This window comes from Mustela nivalis (assembly GCF_964662115.1).
Source record: "Mustela nivalis genome assembly, chromosome: 12".
Classification (NCBI taxonomy): domain Eukaryota; kingdom Metazoa; phylum Chordata; class Mammalia; order Carnivora; family Mustelidae; genus Mustela; species Mustela nivalis.
The window spans coordinates 56,204,671-56,226,695 of record NC_139031.1 but is presented as its reverse complement, the minus strand read 5'-3'; the positions used below and the strand labels follow the sequence as shown (position 1 = coordinate 56,226,695).

The window sequence follows — 22,025 nt, the reverse complement described above, 5'->3', positions numbered from 1 at the left end:
AAAGCCATCATGAAACAAAGGATCTTCTACCTCAAATGTCCAAGGTTTCTCTCCTCCTATCAACATGAAATACCATGTTACCATGTTATCACTTACTTCCCTTTACAATATTCTCCATTGTCATAATTTTCATTTGTTTTTCTCACCTTTCAAGAGAAAATGCCATGGAGAATAGGAATCCTATTTTATTTCCTTGCAGAATTCCCATAGGACCTGGAGGTCTTGAACATAAGAGACACTCCGTAACTCGGGATTTGGTCTCCTGCGTAGTTCTCATCTTACTCACCAGGAGACACACATCTGTTGCTAACGACTAACTCTGCCAGTTGGCCTGAGGCCCACAGAAGAAATCAAAATGAAAACTGGAACACAACTCATTAAGCAGATTCTCGACAGTTTTTATCACCATATCTATTATTAGTCATTTTTTAGTGTCATTTACAACATCTCTTATAGTTACTGATAATTTTTCAACCCTATTAATGAGAAGTGTGGAGGAAACTGAAAACATGTCAGATCTCGGTACTGGCCATGCAACCTGTGAGTTGTGTGATCTTAGGAACCTCGCTGGCCTGTAGAAGCCTCAAGCTCTTCTGCTGTGAGCTAATTGAGCTCTCATGACAAGTATGTCAGATATGCAAAAACTATTAGGAAAAGATTAAAATGCAACTTAATGGTAACTAGTATAGAATAAGCTACTCTTTTGCTCTAATAAAGATGACAGAGATTCTATAAAGAAAAAGAGGCAGAGTCCTTCTTTTACATACTTCACCCTTACTTGGTGTCACTTTTCAAAATGGTCTTCTTTAATTTATTCAAGTCTCATAAACTATCTCTCCCAGTTAGATAGGAGATATTTTTGGAGAAAAAGAAAAAAGATCATTTTCTTAGTGTTGCAAGTTTTGGCTAGGACTCAAAAAATCCAGACTTCAAAAAATGTATCAATCTTCACACTATTTTCTGGTTAATGTGTTGGCCACATGACCATTTGTCTTGAAGAGAGGGGATGAGCATGCTGTCACCCACTTGAGAGAGTGTCTCATCTTGAGATATGACATAAGCCAGGTCCTTCAAGTGGGGGTGCAGTAGAGGGTAGGCACTGCTTGCTCTCTGGTCTAGAAGTAAAGGAGCCCGAACCTTCAGCAACGTAGTGTTTTTGAGAGTGAGCCAAGGGGAGACAGGCCAGATGTGAGTGACAAACCTACCTCTGCTTTTCACTCATAGCAGAACATATCCATGCAGCAACAGAAAGATGACTGCAATTTTAGGGAGCGTCTGGCCTCTATCTTCTTCTTTTTTTTTTTTTTAAAGATTTTATTTATTTGACAGAGAGAGAGAAATCACAAGTAGGCAGAGAGGCAGGCAGAGAGAGAGATGGGAGGAAGCAGGCTCCCTGCGGAGCCGAGAGCCCGATGTGGGGCTCGATCCCAGGACCCTGGGATCATGACCTGAGCCGAAGGCAGAGGCTTTAACCCACTGAGCCACCCAGGTGCCCCTGGCCTCTATCTTCTTGACTCGCTCCCTGATCTAGCTCTCTGAGGGTAAGTGTAAGAGTGAGGTTTAAGTGAGGTGTGAGAATGTCCAAGATTGACACCCTGCCTGCGACGACAGTCCCTCCTCTGGGGCCGCAGTGGGACACACAGGGAGAGCCAAGACGAGGGGTGGCAGAGCCCAGAGTGGCTGTCTCATGAGCATCACTAGTAAGAGAGGTTATAGCATGGCGACACAGTGAAAAATAAAGAGTAAAAGAAACGAAGGGACTAATTCTAGAGCTTTCATGAAATTGCAGGGAGGATACTATGACTCAGGTTGGCAACTGGTGGAAACCACACGAGTCCATTTTAACAACGTGGGTTTAAAAAACGAGTGTAGAGGCGCTTGGATGGCTGTCGTTAAGCGTCTGCCTTTGGCTCAGGTCATGATCCCCTGGTCCTGGGATCGAGCCCCATATTGGGTATTGGGGTCCCTGCTCAGTGGGGAGCCTGCTTCTCCCTCTCCCTCTTTCTGCTGCTCCCCTACTTGTGCTCTGTCTCTATCTCTCTCTGTCAAATAAATAAAGCCTTAAAAAAAAAAAAAGAGTGTAAAATCATTTGACATCAGAGGCTAGGTCAAGCCTCCATTACTAAATTTATACAATTACTTAAAAATTGTGTTGAATCTGCATTGTTAATTGGTATTGCTAATAATGCAAATTACTATGTACAAATATGTATTTATTATGTATGAGGAGGTACAATATATTTTCTCTATTTTCCCTATTTGAGACACACTCTGCTAAATCAGTGACAGTGATCTCTATAAGTTTTTACACATGCATACAAAACATAAGGTCACCATACAATTATTTTAAAACAATTATTATTAAAAAAAAAACATAGACATGAGAAAAACATATCTACATTTTTTTCTCTTTCTCTACATTCTCAGCCTCCACATATATGTCCATACACACACACACACACTACACAGAATATCAAAGAAATTAATGAAGATATCGTAATGGTGATAAAACTTTTAACAGCTTAAAGGAAACTAAAATTAAGAGGAAGTTTTACATTTAAGTTTTATTTCTGGGTCAAAGGAAATAAAGAGACCACAATTTTCAATTCATATGTTGAGAAAGATAGTTGGAAGAAGAGAATATATCAAAAAAACACTAGAGGAAAAATCCCCAATCTATCAAACTGCCATTCACCGCAGTCACAGATCTATGCAGATGAGTAGCATTACTAATTACTAGTGATAAAGATAAATAATTCACATATTATATATTTTATGTGTTAAAATAATATCAAGCAGTAGCCTCAGAGTTGAAAGTTTGTTGCTATTAAGGAACTAAAAGTTAGTGAAACTAAAATGAATTCTATTTAGGCAACATACATACATTTGGGGAAAAGTAGTGGTATGCATAACCCCATGATTAACCCAAATCTTTTAATATCCATTAAGATTCCCAAGTTAAAGCCAAGAATATGTGGTCTATAACTGCTCGTCCTGGCTGTCTCATGAAAGCATATTGCACCGATCTTCAATTCCTGATTCATGGTAGAATTTACGGATATTCCCACTGGGATACTCAAAATTCTTAATTTGTTTACACATTTTGGCTTCTTTCCAGATTTTATGTGAACAGTAACTGATCCAAGAAACAAACAGGCGGAAATGTCTTTGAATAGCATTCTTTTACTATCAGGTCATACATACCTCCATTCAGTATAACAGGGAACTGAATTCCTGAACTGGGCAGTTCAATAATACATTTTTAACACTCAGGGGGGATTAAAGAGAATGATTTCCTATTCAAACAAGAAAAGAAAAAGGAACTATGAACTTAACAGGGTCTTAAAAACACAGACAGGATGGAAGAGAAATTCCTTCAAACTATTGAAAAAATTAGTAACATGCAGATTTTATCATCCATTTCCTTCTCTGCAAAGGGATGTTTTGTTATCCACTTAGACTGAAGAGCTTGCCTTCAACCAAATTAAGGGCGCAGATGTAAAGAATAAGAAAGGGGAAAAAAACGAAAAACCTCACATACCAACAAACCAACCAATTTCAATAGACCATTTTATAATGAGGTAGAACAAAGAACAAAATGGATAGCTCCAAAATGGCAAAACTCCAGACAGTTAATCCTCAAGATGCTTTGCCAAACCTTATCCAAATAACCCAATTATTACAGTCTACAGACTAGTGGAAATTCTTACAAAATTGGCTTCTTTGTGGAATCTCAAATCATGTCTCCACTCAGGTCAAAAATCACTAGGAATGCCTTGGTGAAGTTTTTGCCTCTGGGCTCAACTGTAATTTTGCAAAATGGAAAATGAGGGAATGCATCCAGGTAAAATTCTGGATGTAGAGTTATAACATTTTTTTTTTTAAACCGTAAGTAAAGAACAACCGTTCCTAGTCATAATCTAATTCCCTGAGAAACTGTCCTCAACAGAGTCAGAAATTCTGCGTTCCCAAACCCAGGTTGGCCTTCAGCGTGCTGGGCCATCGAGTGTTCCTTAAACTCTGCACGTGCCTTTTTGCAACTGTGATGTCACAAGGTTGATCCAGACCTACCTCACAGAGACCCTGCAAGGGTTAATTAAGGTTAAACTGGGAGAAAGAAGTGCATTTGCCAAGTCAGGCTTTATCTGTGCTGCTAAAGAAACCCAGATGTTGTAACAACTGCTCCGGTTATCTGGTAGCATCCTCAACCAAGGAGAGAATGAATTTACATGCATTTCAGCTGTGAAGACATTTTTAAAAATCAAACATTCCAGGATTTCAGATGGTAAGAGAAAACAATCTGGCTCTCTCAGGTCTAGCTCATTGTACTGGACAGCATTCACCCCCAAATCTTCCCACTGAGCAAAAATTGTGATATATGCTCTGGGCTGTCTAATGGAAGGGGAAGGCTTCGTACTTTTGTCACGATCAGGCATTTTTCTAGAATTTCCTTTCTCCCATTAACATGAAGAATGGATTTCTACTTCTCTTTTCACGTTGGTTTGTGTTGCTGGGACACAAATGGCTCTACGCAACTCTGGTTCGTCAAGAAAGTACTTACTTCTACTTTTTCATCTTACACTTTTGTTACTCAAGTACGTCTGATCATTCACTGCCTGAGGGAACTCTTACAACTTTAGAGCCTACAGAGATGGCACTGAGAGCAACTGTGTGTCGCTACAAGTCCTTGTTGATTTTACTGGCCTATACAGATCCAGGGATGTTTCAAAATATGTTTGGGGGTTGCGGGTAGTGATGGGCAAAGGAAAGGAACACTACAGAAACAATGAAAGACAGTGGGATGGAGCCTTTTTTTTTTTTCTCTTGCTATTTAAGAAAAAAAAAAGATATTTGGGGTCATTTTTTAAGGGATCTTAGGATAGCATGTTTTGTAATATTGCATTGTGCAGTGTTTAGGAATATAAGCTCTAAAGTGAGATAAGCCTAACTGAATCTCATTTCTCCCACTTGCTGCTAGGGTGAGTCTGAATATGGTTTCTTTCTTTCCTTCTTTCTTTTTTTTTTTTTTTTCCTTTTTTGGTCTCTTTTTTTCTTAAATAGAGAATGGTATAGTACCTAGTACACAAAGTTATTACAAAGAAAAAACAAAGGTACATGAAAAGCATGAAAAACAGTTTCTAGAACAATAGTAATCATTCAATAAATGTTAGCTACTTTTATTATTTTTTAAGTGCCTGTATTTTAACTCAAAATCATCTTAGGCCTAAGAAAATTTAGACTCTTTTGTATATTTTTCTAAAACATTCAGGTCTATTTTTCTCTTTTCCTAAGTATTGAGAAGGGAAGGAGGTAACCCTCGGAACCTTCTCATACTTTGGGATCACAACTCTGACCAATAATTCTCCTCATAAGCACTCTGCTTTAGCAACATGGGCGTCTCCAGATACATCCTAGGCTCTAAAGGATAAATACATCATGCACCTACACAGGGCTTCTCTCGTTGACTCCACTTGGCATGCACCAAAAAGTTTCAGAACTCAATATTAGCAAAAAACAAGGAGTATTTATTGAGCTCACCTGTCTGGTGGAGGTCACCTCAACTGGCCTAGGGAGCCCTGCTGATCTCAGGTGGGCTTCTTCATCTGTTGGTTGATTTAATAGCTGGAGATCAACTGATTGGGGCTTTTGTTTTCCTTTTGGAGACACCGGGCCGGGTAGGACATGTTTCTCGCAAGGTGGGGGCAAAGCGGAAAGTGGAAAGAAGCAAGCAGTGACATGCAAGGTCTCTTGAGGCTAAGCTCAGTCATGCACAGCCACTTCGGCCTCACCCTACTGGTCAGAGCAGGTTACACGAGGAATCACAAAGTCAACAACTGCACATACATTCCTCCCATGGGAGCTGAGTGGAGAGAAATAACATTTCTGAACCAGGATTCAATCCACTATGCCCATGCAGACATTGTTACGTGATCACAACACTCTTTTCCACTTGTGACTGAAGAGAGCTTTTATATCCTTAATGACCACTGTAACTGCTAGGAAACAGGCTAAATATGAGGGGAAGAAGAAAAAAAATCTAAATGAGACTTTGATTTTGCAGATTTTTAATATATCCTACAGAATAATAAATCTGATCTCAAATTCTATCTGTAATATAAACATCACATTGTCATTTTTTTGAGATTACATGTTATATTTATTTCATTGTAATTGAGTTAGTATAAAATATATATATATACATATATGTATATATATATACACACACACACACACACACACACTAAATATCAATGATAGTTGCCATTGGATTTTAAAATACCAGTTAGCATTTAGTTATCAATCACTAATATTTTGTGTTAGGAAAGAATACAGTGAGAATCTTTAATAGTGTGTTATTTTTCACTTAAAAAATGAATATATCTTTTACAATTTTGAAACTAAAAATGTACAAGAACATATATAAATGGTACAATGCCCAAACTATCCACACAGCTGGTTCTAATTCACTAATTTTAAACCATACTAATAAATCCTAAAATCATGTATATTTTTTTCATTTATTCTGTCTATTTATTTATTTATTTATTTATTTTTTAAAGATTTTATTTATTTATTTGACAGAGAGAAATCACAAGTAGATGGAGAGGCAGGCAGAGAGAGAGGGAAGCAGGCTTCCTGCTGAGCAGAGAGCCCGATGCAGGACTCGATCCCAGGATCCTGAGATCATGACCTGAGCCGAAGGCAGCGGCTTAACCCACTGAGCCACCCAGGCGCCCCAATTCTGTTTATTTTTTAATTAAACTTTGAAAATAAGTTCACTCTTCATCAAAATGGCTGTAACATGTAACATTTTAATTCAAATATTTATTCTTCCTCAGCCTAATTAGCTTCAACTTTAAAAGGAAATAGAATTTACAGATTTAATATAAGAAAATATTCTACTGCAATTGATATTTATAAAATGATCATTATATTTATATGTACTAAGTAAAATTTGATAATGATAACCAGCATTAAAAAAAGAGTTTACCCATTAAACCAGTGTAAAACGTTTGAAGTGACCACAGTAAGAACGGCTCTGGGTAGAGTAGAGGGGTCTAATTCTTACCTGCAAATTCATATACTTGCAACAAGTTCTCTCTTAACTTGAGCAGTTTTATGAAAAAACAACAACAACAACAAAACAACAACAAAAATACTGTACCTCTGACCAATATGTCATGAACCAAACCACTGATCACACTGTTAAATTCCACAAAAGTCTAACTAAATTACATTTAATTAATTAGCAAACATTCCAAAAGTAAATAGTCATTCACAAAATTTTGCACAGGTAGAAAACAATTTGAGCAATGCTGAAGCATAACTTACCATTATTTTAAAAGACATTTTAGAAAGTAAGGTGAAAATAGACAGTTCCCATGAAAGAAGCAGTGATGGAAATTTACCACAAAGTTGTCTCTGGATCTCTTCAACACTAAGAACGAGTTTATCCCTCTCTCTTGGCCAAAATTTTTCTCCATTCCCTTCACCCCTACCTGAAATTTCTGTATGTTTGAAAGATGGCTGGAAAGTCACAAGCTTTAGAACTTTCCTATGGTCATTGGGATGGTTTGTCCTTCTTTGACCATTCCTCCAAGGCTCATCAGGAGCCTCTGGCTTACTTCCCAGAGCCTCTCAGTTGGATGGCTTTTGCCAACATCATAATTAAACAGGGAGATGAGCTTCAAACTTATTTTCACTGGTCCTACGTTTAATCTCTACCTTTTGTTACTAGGCAGTCACATGGCTCTCAACAAGGTAGTTAAGATCACTGAACCTCAATTTCCACCTACACAATAAAGGATGTGGGGAGACTTCTTTAAATTATTTTCAAAGCTGACAATCACTTTGTAAACTGTAAGGAAAAAAATCAAATGCTATGATAATGGTGATGATGACAACAGTGATTATTTCAGTCATAGTTTAATATTTTATTACCTAAAATCTCATTATACTAAATATTCCCTTTGCCTAGGGTAAAGTCACTAGTCATCACTTCCAGATAAATTCTTGTCTGGCTTAACAAACCATTAATAATTTGCAATTTAAGGTAACATAACCAGCACTCAATCCATATAGTAATTTTGCTATGTCGCAGACACAGTTTTTGCCTTATACTCAAAACCACTTTCTTTTTAAATCCCTGACAATATTTTCCTATTTGCCTTTATAACCACTTCCAAATTCTTAAAACAGTTTCACCTGAAGAGTTCAGAAGGTGTAGGGGTGGACCTTTTCACAACACACTCAGCCCACTACCTTAACAATGACACAGATGTTCTAGGCAGAAATCTACATATTGCCCACATATTTCACCATCAAAATTCTGAATTAAATCATTTATAATTTTTTATCCTCCCTAGAGAAAGAGAAAGAAAAAAAAGTGGCAAGCCCAGGAATTTAGATCTAAGCTACACTAAAATAAAACATTTCATTTAGGAGAATGAACTGAAGAAATTACTTTACATCCATTATATTCTACTATTACTTAAATGTAAAATATAAACTCTCCTACTAATATAGGTCCTAGATAAAAACAGGGAAAATCATCCAACATGTTAAGAAGAGGTTTCATAGAAATTCTTCCAGTTTATTTTTAACTGGTAACACCTCATGCAACTTTTATAGTTTCCACAAGTAACCTAAGCCTTGGAATCTGTCCTAATGTGATTTTATAAATGTAAAAATAGAATAAAAGCTATTGCTAATGATAGTATATACATTTTTTTGCAAAATTTAATGTAAGGGAAAATCATTTACACTTTTAACATGTACATACCAGTGGAAATTTGAAAGAGTAAGAACTTGATTTTAAAAGACTTTAAAAGGATCAGAGTACCTGGGTGGCTTAGTCGGTTAAGAGTCTTACTCTTGATCTAGCTCAGGTTTTGATCTCAGGGTTGTGGGTTCGGGTCCTGGATTGGGCTCCATGCTGGGCATGGAGCCTACTTAAATAAAAATTAAAATTAAAAAAAAAAAAAAGACAGCAGTATCTGTATCAAAAATAATTTATGATTCTCTACCTTTCAGAAAAGACTAACTTGGGACTGACCAAAATAATTTCACCTTTATGAAGATTTCTGGTCTTCTTTTAAGTATAATCAGAAAAATCAGAAACTTTTTAAAATAAGTCAAAATTATTTTTCATAAACCGAGGAAAACACACAATTTTAAAACAGAAAAGCAGGAGGGAACTAAATCTCCTTTATGGATCTAGAGTTATATGAGCCCAACAGTGAAAATACTTGAACTAGAGTTCCCTGTTATCTCTTTATTTTTTTAAGGTGTCAAAAATCAGAAAACAAGTCAAAATATCACGTGATAAGAGGACAATTTTAGAATTAAAAATAATTCTAAATTTTTTTTACTAGTTTTATGATACTGTGATTTACTAGTTAACACAGAAATAAGATTATAGTTGAAGTTTTCTAAATTTTCATTCCTAGGAGGATTAGCTCACCCATCACATTTTCTGTTTGATTTTTCATGCCTTTGCAGAAGATTACGTGAAGGTTATTATTTTGCATATTTTCTGATTAATTTATATTGGACATGTACAAAAGTGGTTTTTTCCCCACAGATATAAACACAGATTCATTTCTATAACCCAAACATCACATTCTACAAATTGTGAGACATGAAGGACAACTTAAACATTTTACCATATGCAGTAGGGTGGGAAAAATGGCAGAGATGCCTAGGTAAATGTTTCTAAAAACCCACAACGTAATTTTCTCTGTGTTCTTCATGCTATCAGTAGTTGACCAACAAGTCCAGAATTTCTTTCTTTGATTAAAGTGGTAATAATCGTGGCTCCTTCCCTTAAACTTGCTTGTAGCTTCTGCTCATCCTGGAAATAAAAAAAGATTAAACAATGATTATTTTAAAAAGAAAATATGTCACACATTAAATTTAACGGTTTCTTTACTCTTTTAATATTTTTTTAGGGTTTTAGGGTTTTTTAAAATATTTTTAGGTTTTTTCCCCATCAGCTTTATAGAGAGATAATTAACACATAACATGTAAGTGTGAAGTGTACAGTGTAATGTTATGATATACCTATGTGTTATGAAATGATTACTACACAAAGATTCATTAATCCATCACCTCATACATACATACCATTGAGAGGGTAGTGAAAGCATTCAAGATCTACTCTCTTAGCCACTTTCAAGTATATGATATTAACTATAGTCACCATGCTATACATAATCCCATAACTTATTCACCTCACAACTGGAAGTTTGCACTCTTTGATCAACATCTTCCCAATCAGCCTATCTCAACTACTATCCTCCTGTTTTTATGAGTTCAGGGAGACACTTTTCAAGGTCCCCTGCTCTCTGGACTTGGCATTCTGTGGAACTCGGACCAGTCACTGGTATGTATGTGGTCCCTCCAATAAAGGAGAAATGCTTTCACAAGCACTGTTCATTATATACAAAATATATCTCCTGCAGATACCAGGAAAACACTGACACACTTTCAAATGCTAGCAGCATGAAACAAAAGATTTTCCCTTAATCCTGTATCTGACCAACTCTGGCTCTTTATACAAGTGTGAATATTTCATCGATGATACAAGCCTTTCCTTCATCTTTCTGAGTGTTCCCCAATAAGAGACTTTGTTATAAACTGTGAACACCAGTCTGAGAGGAAAAATAAAAAAGGCTTGTTGTTTGTGAAGTAAGGTCAGGCACATTAGTGAAATGAGTTTCTCACAAGTTGCTAAAATGTGGTTTTGCCTGTGAAATCATATTGCCTATGAATATATGTTTATTCCAACATATATTTAACACTGTTTAAGTTTCTTGAGAGGGATGAAGGGGAAGGGAAAGTCAAAACAGAGCTAATTATCTTTAGAGTCTCTGTATTCCTAGGTTCAAAAAGAGGGACTTGGTAATCAACTTCTAAATGCCAACATCATCCTTCATAGCCTTTCCTAGTGTTAGGTGTATCACCAGTACCTACTGCGTCTACCTTCTTAATATTTCTTGAATCCATTTACTCCATTCAAACTGGTGCTGCCAGCAAAACATCTCTATCCTAAATTACAGGAACAATCTTGTAAACAGTCTCTCTGAAGTCATGTCCTCTTCTGCCCTGTTTCCCACACAGCAGTCAGAATATTTATTTTAACATAGAGATCTGATCACTACTCTGCCTAAAATCCTTTCAAGGCTACCTCCGAACTTCAGGATCAAGTCAGAACTCTACCTTTTTATCTTTCAAACCTCTTCCTGTCATTCCCTTATACTCACTCAGTTCCCCAAGCCACACAGAACTGCTTAAGATTGCCCAAACAAGGTACTTTTCTAAACTTCCATTCCTTTGCCCCAGCGAATCCCTTTGCCAGGAAAGCTATCTCACACCGTTTCTAGCTTAGCTGACCCTAGTTATTCCTTGTGGTTCCACTCAGTTATCATTGGTTGCAATCTACCTGGGCCCCAGCCCCCAGGCCAGCTGGGTGAGGCAACTTTCTGTTTCCATAGCTATTAATTCCTCCAGCACACTGAATTCTAATAGTCTTTTTAGTTGACCATCTATTCCACCAGATGATGAGTTTCTTTATGTAAAGTATTTTTCATTTTGTCTTTGAATAAAGAACACTTAGTTCAATGCCCACCACATGGCAGCACTCTCCATAAATTATAATGAACTCAGAACAAAAAAGGCTATGATAGAGATATCATCACCCTTTCTGTTTAAGACGTTTCTTAACATTGACCATTTTGGGGTTACTTTGCTTACTCCTATTTGCATATTTGGCAGGAAGCCTGGCAATGGTACAAAGAATATTATCAAAACATTTCCACTAGTACACCTTCACCAGCACAGAGGCATATAGGTTCGCCATCTATGAGGACGGTGATGAGAGACCACCTCTGCTTAAGCTACACTTTTCCATCAATTTCCCTGATTGTGTTCTAAGGCGTAGACCTGGGGAAAGCCCACAAGGGATTGAATGGTGGCTACTTTGCATCTTGCAGTACTGGATTTCAAATGTTATACTGGTTTCCTTAATATCACAAGACCTAAATCACACGTAACCATTCTAAAGCCAAATATGTTTGGGCTTAAAATGTGATACACTTATACAGGAGCAGATATCATTCATAAATACATAAATGAACATTCTTAAACTGAACAAAATATAAATGAACTCTGAATATGAATCTGTAACTCTTAATGATTAGTTAATTACAATAACGCAGGGTTTATAATACACATCTATGCCCATCTCATTTATTAAATTGAAGCATAGAACAGATGATGAAAATTAGTTTATCCTTTAAAAATAAACAGAAAAAGACTATCTGATTGAGCCAGCCAGGTGCCCCAGAAAAAGACTATCTGTATAGCCTCTTTGAAACCAATTTATACTTGTCATAATGAAAGCAGCAGAGCAACACACAAAGAAGGGGGAAATCTGTTTTAAGATCCTAGGGCTAGAAAAATTGTATTTCTAAATCTTAGAACAAATCTTCTATTTTCATTTTGATAGCTCCCTACCTTATATATCTTTCACTAATGGATGTAAGAATGCTTTTTTTAAAAAAGATTTATTTATTTATTTATTTGACAGACAGAGAACACATGTAGGCAGAAAGGTAGGCAGAGAGAAAGGGGGAAGAAGGCTCTCTGCTGAGCAGAGAGCCTGATGCGGGGCTTGATCCCAGGACCCTGGGATCATGACCTGAGCTGAAGGCAGAGGCTTTAACCCATTGAGCCACCCAGGCGCCCCTAAGAATGCTCTTTCAAAGGTTAATTTATTTCTGCAATATCTATAGGCATCATTTGGAATGATGTTTAATTCAGTGAGAAGAACCTATGCTATTCCACTATTTTCCCTTTCTGCCTAAGCTCAATCATTTTATTTCTGAAAAATGCAGAAATTCAAAAAGTGATTAAGCAAGATGGTGAGAACCACCTATATTCAGAAAATTCTATTTTGTACAAAGAGGTGTTCAAAAATGTATGGAGTTCAAACTCATCTCAAAACTCACTATCTCTATAAAAGCATTGCTAATTCAATTTTTTTAAGGCAAATTCAAACAGATCTTTAAAAAATCATTTCTTGCTGCCAGTATATATGAAAGCCAGTGTTTTTAATTGAGGAGGTGGGGGAACAGGGTGGGGGAGAGTTATAGCTGATCGTTTTATGATTAGCTGCACAAAAATGTGTATATGTATATATACGTATATATAAATATATTCCTTTGTGTATTCCAAATATGATATAACAAAAATGTCAATGTTAAAATTAAGAAAGCCAGGTCAACATGAATATTGAAAAATATTTACAGTACATGTTCTTGATACGATGTAATGAAAATGGCATTGACTACTGTGGTCTTCCTCCCCAAAACCCATAACCCCAATCTAATCATGAGGAAAATATTACACACATTTCAAAAGAAGGGCATCTTACAATATATCTGAACAATCCTCCTCAAAATTGTGAAGTTCATCAAAAACAAGTCTAAGAAACTGTTACAGCCAAGAGGAACATAAGGAGACGTGACAAACTAAAAGTAATATAACATCCTGGAATAAAAAATACACATTAGCTAAAATGAAGGAAATCTGAATGAACTATGGACTTTAGTTGCCAAAAATAAGGAGATAGGTAGAGGGCATATGAGAACTCTCTGCTATCCGGAATAATATGAAGTGTATTATTTGTCAAAAAGTATATGCTCAATATCAAAATATTTCTCTTGATTTTAACGATGTTTCTGTGCCAGAATTGCAAAACTTGAGTTACAAAGTTATTTTACATGCGCCAGCCCATTTGTATATTCCTTAATTAAATTATACTATTTCTTTCATAAATTATGCAATCGATAAGGGCACCAACTCTAGAATGAGAATGTTGGTATTCAAATAAAGGTTTTGACGATTTTCAAGCAAATTATTTAAGTTTCACAGCTCTCCATTTTTTTTTTTCAGCTAAAACCACGTTAACAATATTTGTTGCCTCACCACTTTTCTGTGGGGACTAAATCAGACAAGACAAACCACAGAGACCAGGTAAGCATCTATTCACAAGGGTTGTGAGAACTATTTTTGTGGTGTGCACGAACTTCACCCGTGACACAGTAGCTGCGCTTATCCTCTCATCACACGTAACAGTTCAATCTGATTATCTACTATATGTAGGGACACTGCTGCGGCTCTTGGACAGTAACCTGCGAGTGCCTGCAATCCTTGAAAGAAAAGCCTGTTACGTAACATTCACCCCAGCTGTCTTGTTGAGAGAATTTTTCCAAACTATAAAGAGGAGAAATAAAGCCGAAGAAGAGAATGACAGCCTCTCCAGGTAGAAAAGACACAGATTACAATTTAGAGTTGTTAAGTTGTTAGGTGGCGTGGATTTGTGCTGATAAGGTCCCTGACCATGGAGAGTTACTGAGAAGTTCTAAAAATCTGCTAAGTGCTCCTTCCTTCCTTGGTCAGCTTCTAAGCCAGGCTTCTGCAGGAAGAACTCAGGAGGCCCTGCAGAGAAGAGCTGCTGGAGAGCTGGGGAGTTGGGCAAAGATTCAGAGGCCACACTGTGCCGAGGACAAGGAGGTTAGATATGAGTCCAGAGAGAATGAAGAGATTTTGGTGAATATCCATGGCTTTTTGATGACGGCTAGAAAAGGTCATGCTTACAGCCTGGGAATAAAGACAAAACGGAATTGAACCTGCCCTAACAAAGTTTAAACAGCCTCAGAAGATCAGGTAGATCTCACAATAATAGAAATGTTTGCCAGAACAAATTTTTAATATTCTTTGGAGGAAGCTAAAATAAGCTAGAACCTTTAAAAAGTTTTATTACTCAAGTATGGCTTATAATAAAATCTTACTAGATGAGTAAAGAAGCAGCAAACAGGAAAAAAAAAAAAAAACTTGAGAGAAAATCATCCGTATATAGGATCTTTTCCAAACGTAATCCATATGTTGGATTAGCATGCAAGGATTTTAAAATAACTATGATTAATATGTTAAAAAAGAGAAGGAGATGGAAACACTGATGAAAAATGGACTTATTTTCAACATTGCATGGGAATCTATAATAAAGAATATTTACAACTGTAAAATATACTACTTGAAATTAATAATGGATTGGTTTAACATGAGATGGGCAGAGCAGAAAATAGTATCAGTGAGCCTGAGGACAGGTTAAAATAGATACATATATATCCAAACTGAAGTACAGAGAAAAATGGTGAATTACCACTATAACCATCTTCCTACTTAGGGCCACATTACCATTCCACTTCCTATTGCTTTCTTACCTACTGCTACACCCCACTGCCACCATCAAAACACCTGTTTGGGACATTTAGAAAATCACATATGGGTTCTCTCATTAGCCATGTCACCTGGGGAGTGTTTACTACATGAAAATAACAAGCATAAAAAAAAAGTCAACCCCATTTCTAGAAAAAAACCTATTACATACAACATCATGTATGTAAATATTCAAAGAACCAGGAGGTAATATTGCTACAGCTGGGCATAAAGGGATGAGGGAATTCAGAGTGTGGTAAGACCACGTGATGCTGGAATGACGCCTGAAGGAGGTGGGGAAGGATGAGAAGAGGAGGCAAAAACTTCAAAGTCCAGAACGGACAAGAGATATTGAGGGAACAAGAAATCACGGCTGATTTTCATTGTGGCGTAACAATGTGATAGGCTAGACCTCACAAAGATATTGCAGGGAAAGTGAGCACCCAAATTCCCACAAAAAATATCAAAATAAATCTACTAAAATTAAATTTATCAACAGTTCATTTCCTATCTGTAACTGTAGCAATATCCAGGCTTCAGGTTTACTTTAATTTCTACTCTCCAGCCATAAAGAGCATAAACTTGAAACGCAGCACACCAATTTTGACATAATCACACATAAAACTCAAAGGAATACATTTCTTGAATTTAAGGAAAAACAGAAGGCTATTTAGTGAGGCAAGATGAGTTAGTCTGCATTATCTCTTAAATCTAAAAGATCTTCATCATAATGCCTTGTTTCCTATTATCCTATTCACAGCTATGTCAAATTTTTGAGAAAAATCTTAAAAATTGCTAACTCTTATCAATTACTTCCCAATAAAACTGGGCAAAAATAAAAAAAAATACTAACTCTATCCTGTCATAAAACAATAAAAACATAACTTCCAGCTCAAAAATGCAGCATTCAAGTTCTTTCTTGGTTACAAGTGTATTTAAAAAATAGAAGCCAGTCAGAAAGGAAATAAAGAACGGGTGGGCCTGATTTCTTAAAATACTAGGAGGGGAAATATCAAAATGTTAACAAGAATTATTTTTTTTAAGATTTTATGTATTTATTTGAGAGAGAGTACAAAAGAGCTCAAGCAGAGGGAGAGGGAGAAGCCGGCTCCCTGCTGAGCACGGAGCCCCACTTGGGACTCAATCCCTGGACCCCTGAGATCATGACCTGAGCGGAAGGCAGACACTTAACTGTGGGCCCCAACAAGAGTTACTTTTGGATGATGGATTCATGGCTGTTCTCATTTCTTCTCTGTGTTTTACTCTCAAAATTTCCATAATGAACATAACTTATTCTTCTAATAAGAAAAATAAGTTGTTTTAAAATTTAGTTTCAAACTGTTTAAATCCTGGGAACTAAATTTCATTTATTATCACATAAAATCAATAATACAGAACACTGTCCAAATTTCCAGGAAACATTCATCTCCATAAAAAAACTTCAAAATCTGCAAAGAAAACACATTTTTTTTGAATACTTTAGTCTTCAATAAAAGGTCCAAGAAAGAATTATATTAATAATTCACAAGGTCTTAGCTTTCTTCTGCTGACTTAGAGGTTAAGAAAAACATTGTGGAAGTCAAGCTAAAGGAAACAACAAAAAGTTTATACTTAATTTTATTCAGTACATTAACAATTGCTCATTCATATCCTGAAGAGTTTCTCAATAGTCAGATTTTTTTAAATATTAGGAAAAACACGAGATGAAATATAAATATATAATAGCTCTTTTAAGTTTTCTATACCCTCAAACTGAATTACTTAGAATGGGAATTCACATGGCTTTTATCGAGAAACACCAAATTTGGCTATTTCTCTATCCCTTGTCATTTCAAGATTAAGATGACATATATTATGCTTAGATGAAAGACACTACAAAAGCTCTAATTAATATTCTCTCTTAAACACATAAGGTAATTCTAAATTTACTCCAGAGTAATTAAGTCTTGTCAACTGAATCCTGGACTTCAGTGTTTTTTGTATGTGACTTGTTTTGTTTTCCGGTTGATAGGTAGGTTTCCTTATGACAGTTTTATGTGTCTATCATCTTCAATGGAGTCCTAGAGTTTTGATGCAGAAATTCTCATGGGACTTCTAAGCCATTGGCAAAATTTGGGAAATCAGGACAAGTAGGAGATGTCACTATTTTCATAGAAGATTGGGAATGACAGGAAAAACCTCCATAATTTATAGTTGCTCTTCATTCCCACCTTCCCATCACCTATTACTATTTGGACAAGACTGCAGTTCCAGAGAAATTACATCTCAGAAGTGTGTATAAGTCATCGATTTTCTATAATGCCTACATCTTCAAAATTCCTTACTCACTAAATGCTCCCTTCCATTTTCTCAAGGACAGCTTAGGGCAAAACTATTCCCAGTGTACATAAACTTGAAGAACTTGTTAAAAGGCTTATTTTAATATATTTATTTATATTACTGTACTACACAGCTCTCAGTATTTGAATTAATGGGACATAAATTTATAGTATGCTGTTAGGATCAAATTTATGTGGATTTTGTGGAATATGCTCTCAAAGAATAGCAGGAAAAGCTATGACATCATTGCTGTCCAAATCTTTATAGACAACCTGAAAGGAAATCTTTTAGAGATATTCATCCTCCACACACATCACTCCTAAAGAACACAATGTCCTCTGTGAAAAGGAAAACTATAAAGTTAAGATATATGTATATACATATTTAGGTTTTAGATGTCTCAGGAGATTACACAGTCCTTTTTGAAAGGTAAACAGTACATTGTCTCAGCAACTTCCATTCCTAAAGTCTAATTCAGTTTCCATGAGTTACAAAACTGTCCAAAATCCAGGTCGCCCTCATTTTGACATTAATATCCTTCTGCCATCAATCTTTATTTTGGTGAACTCATGCAAAAATTATCAAAATGCCAGAAAATGTCTAATACATTATATGTTAATAAAAAATTTTTTTAAACGCCAGAAAATGTCAAAAGCTTCCAAAAAAATAAAAGTATACAATCTATATCCATACATACATTTATATCTACATATCTTTATAGAAAGCATGTACAATATACAAAAATACAGAATATATGATATGTAAAAATGTTAAATTATACTTAGAAATCTTTTAACATTTTTTATTACATTTGTAAGATAATACCAAATCAAAAAATTCATATACCTTTTTCTCACACAGAAGGGGGGAAAAAAAAAATCTAACAGTAAAACACTGCCCCCTAGTGGAGATGAAGATGAATGTTTGGTGTGCATAAAATTCAAAACTTGAGGAAAAAGCACTTATTGGCAGAGTGTGAGAAAAACAAAACAGTCCTCTCCAAATAAAAAGCGTTTGCTTCCTTCTCATTTGAGTTAAACTATGACCCCCTAAATACCTCGGTAATACAATACTATGAAAATGCACCTGGCTTTCCTTATTAACATGATTCTCACACAGCAGTCTCCTCTATTCTCCATGCCTTGCCATACTATAGGTGCTCAATACGTATCTGTAGAAAGAGCTAAGAGAAAAAGGAATTTGTCAGGGGCCCTTGGGTGGAACAGTCAGCTAAGCGTCCAAGTCTTGGTTTTGGCTCAGCTCAAGGTATGGGTCCTGGGGGGCACCTGGGTGGCTCGGTTAAGCATCTGCTTTCTGCTCAGGTCATGATCCCAGTGTCCTGAGGCAGAGCCCCAGGTCAGGCTCCATGCTCAGTGGAGAGTCTGCTTCTCCCTCTCCCTCTGCCCCACCCTCTGCTATGTTCTCTCTCTCTCACTCACTCACTCACTATATATATAAAAAAATATATCTTAAAAAAGAACAAAAAAACAAAAACAAACAAACAAAAAAACCCAAGATGTGGGTCCTGGGATAAGCCCCATGTGGGGCTCCCTGCTCAGTGGGGAGTCTGCTTCCCCACCTCTGCCCTTCCCCCACTAGTGCTTGCATGCATGGACAAGCTCGCTCGCTCTCTCTCAAATAAATAAATAAAGTCTTAAATAAAAAAAAGAAAAGAAAAGTAATTGGTCCAAAATTCTGGGACACAGCATGGTTACTCTGCTGAATAGAAATAGAGAATAAAGATAAGAAAGACCCAAACCATGTAGTGTTGAGTGCCAGAGTATGGGGGATAAAACACGGGCAGCCAAAAAGCAGCTGTCTACCATGAGAAACAAGCAGCTCATTATTGTGTCAATTATTTCTAGACTTGGGATTTGTCACACTGTCATACTTTATTTTCTTATAACATCATTCATACAATCAATTCTACAACTTAATAAAGTTGAAAAGGTGGTCTCGTTTACAATATCCCTTTAGTTAGCAAAATGTTTTGATCCTACACACCCTCCCAGCAGTTACCAAGTCCTCCTAGCTTCCTATTGTGATGTCCCTCACCAGTCACACTCCAACTGCTCCGAGTCTATGTTCATATCATCCTGGAGCTTGATTCCTCTAGGATGTCCTAACTGGCTACATTTCTGGCCTGTGGGTACTGCTCTCAACTCAACTAGGACACCATTTCCCTTAGATCAAACTCATGTTTCTTTCAGCACATTCTTCACTTAAGCATTTAAGATTGTCCACAATCAACCTAATTAACCCTTCTAGCCACAGTTCTTACTTCTCTACAGAATCTACTTCTGTAGCCATACTGGTACCATCAGTCATTCCTTCTTTAGTAAAATGATTTCCTAGCAATTTTCTACTTCACATCTATTTCTGAAAACCTGGCTGTGATGACTAGTATCTGCTTTACTGAACATCAGTAATTTACATTATCATAATCTGTCTCACAATCCCTTACTAAAATTTTTATTAGATTTCCATATGTATAAGTCTTATTCTCTTAGCTAAACTGCAGATAGTAAAAGGCAACTCTCCCAAATTATATTATAACCTCAAATAAAGTACTAATTCATAGTAGGTACTCAATAAATATATACTAATTGGGTTAAATTGCTAATGAATTCTCTAAAGATCTGGCTTTGTGTATGACTATTAAGACATCTATGAAATATCAGTTTTTTTCTTTTTCTTATATGACAGACAGAGATCACAAGTAGGCAGAGAGGCAGGCAGAGAGAGAGAGGAGGAAACAGGCTCCCTACTAAGCAGAAAGCCCGATTCGGGGCTCGATCCCAGCACCCTGGGATCATGACCTGAGCCAAAGGCAGAGGCTTTAACCCATTGAGCCACCCAGGCGCCCCAAAATATCAAAGTATTTAGATAAAGGATATATCCTTATGGGAATAACTTCCTAAAAATAAAAATAAGAAAAAACTTGTATCTGTACTTAGAAACTGGAAAGATGTCAAAGCTACAATTTTGCACTACATGATTCCCCCTTTTACGAAAGAAAAACTGGCCTGAAAGTTAGATGTAAGGAACACGGATAAATTTACACTAATATACCCAAGTCAAGGGGATAAAGTCAGATGACAAGGCGAACATTCTGAGGTAGGATGGCTGCATAAGGCGAAAAGCAACACATACTAGGTGTGAATGGTGAAGAATGGATACTGTTTCCATAACGCATGAAAGGTGACAGGAGGGGCAGAAAGATTATCCAGAAGAGTTTGTTCTTGAGTGGATGGTCTGGGTAGAAAAACTACTAATACAAAAATATTGATAATTCTTTTAGAGCAGAAAGACTAAGTTTTTCCCATAAAATTTATATTCAAAATTTTAATTACAAATTTCATACAGGAGAAACTTAAATAGGGTCAATGCAAACATATTTTCTCGGTAGCCGTGTGTGTATAAGAGAGAGAGAGAGAATGAGAGAGGAGAAAGAGAGAGAGAATTACTGTTGGAATAGTTTTGAGCAGTTAAAAAGAAAAATACACCTAGTTAATAACCATTAGACTCCTGAATATTGGTTAAATGCGTGATTAGTTAGTATCCAAATTTTAATATCCAAGTTCCACAGTAAAGTGGAAAGTTTACCATTACATTAAAAACTCAACCGCCTCCCAAGACGGAAACTTTAAATCACAATTTATAAATAGAGTCCTATCCTGACCAGACTGGTATTCTTTTTATCAGTATTAACTACCAAAAAACTAAACTGGCAAAGTCCCTCCTACATCAGAGTGGAGTTCTGTCTCATGGAGGAGATCACAAATGGTAGGAGTTGCCTAGAAAGCTTCTTCCCAGTGAGGAGAAAGAAAAAAAATCAGATGTGCAAAATAATATTCTAGGGGGATATGGAATCACTGGAATTAAATCTCTCTGAAGTAACCCTACTAAGTGAGGACAACAGTAAGATTCAAGAAGATTCTTCAGTCATAGGCCTGGGAACAAAGCTGGAAAAATTTTATGTCATAAGAGATTTCATGTAGGTATTAAATAAATGTATTTTGAATTAGCAATCTCACTGGAGGTGGGAGACAACCTACTTCTATATGAAGCTGAATTCAATTAGTGGGAGTCAAACTTGAAAATGTTTAGAACTCAATGGAATAAAGGACTGAAATAGTTCATGAAAAGTCAAGGCATTAGTTTAAAAATTATATAAAGGAAATCTGGGGAGAAAACACAATAGATATTGCAGAAGTCATAATGGTGCAGAAAAAAAAATCCCTTAATTGAATTTAACATCAGAAATTATAGACAGAGGTATCATTAAGTGCCAGGCAAAATTAGAGACAATCCCCAAAGAAGTCATATTCACATATTACCTTCGAATTTAAATATAAAAATTCAATAGCCTTCACAGAGAATACTGATTATTTCCAATAGGCAAGGACGGCCTTTTGTGAAAT

At 36.3% G+C, this 22,025-nt stretch overlaps 1 protein-coding gene across 3 annotated transcripts in view; it reads right to left on the bottom strand.

Moving 5' to 3' along the window:
• Window positions 1-6,739: 6,739 nt before the first annotated feature.
• Window positions 6,740-22,025, bottom strand: part of CRPPA (CDP-L-ribitol pyrophosphorylase A) — a 302,846-nt gene continuing 287,560 nt past the window's right edge. For all 3 annotated transcript variants that reach the window (XM_082693009.1, XM_082693007.1, XM_082693011.1), the window contains one exon: window positions 6,740-9,853. In XM_082693009.1, coding sequence (XP_082549135.1) covers window positions 9,749-9,853 — 105 coding nt within the window. In that variant the 3' untranslated portion in view covers window positions 6,740-9,748. The remainder of the gene's footprint in view (window positions 9,854-22,025) is intronic.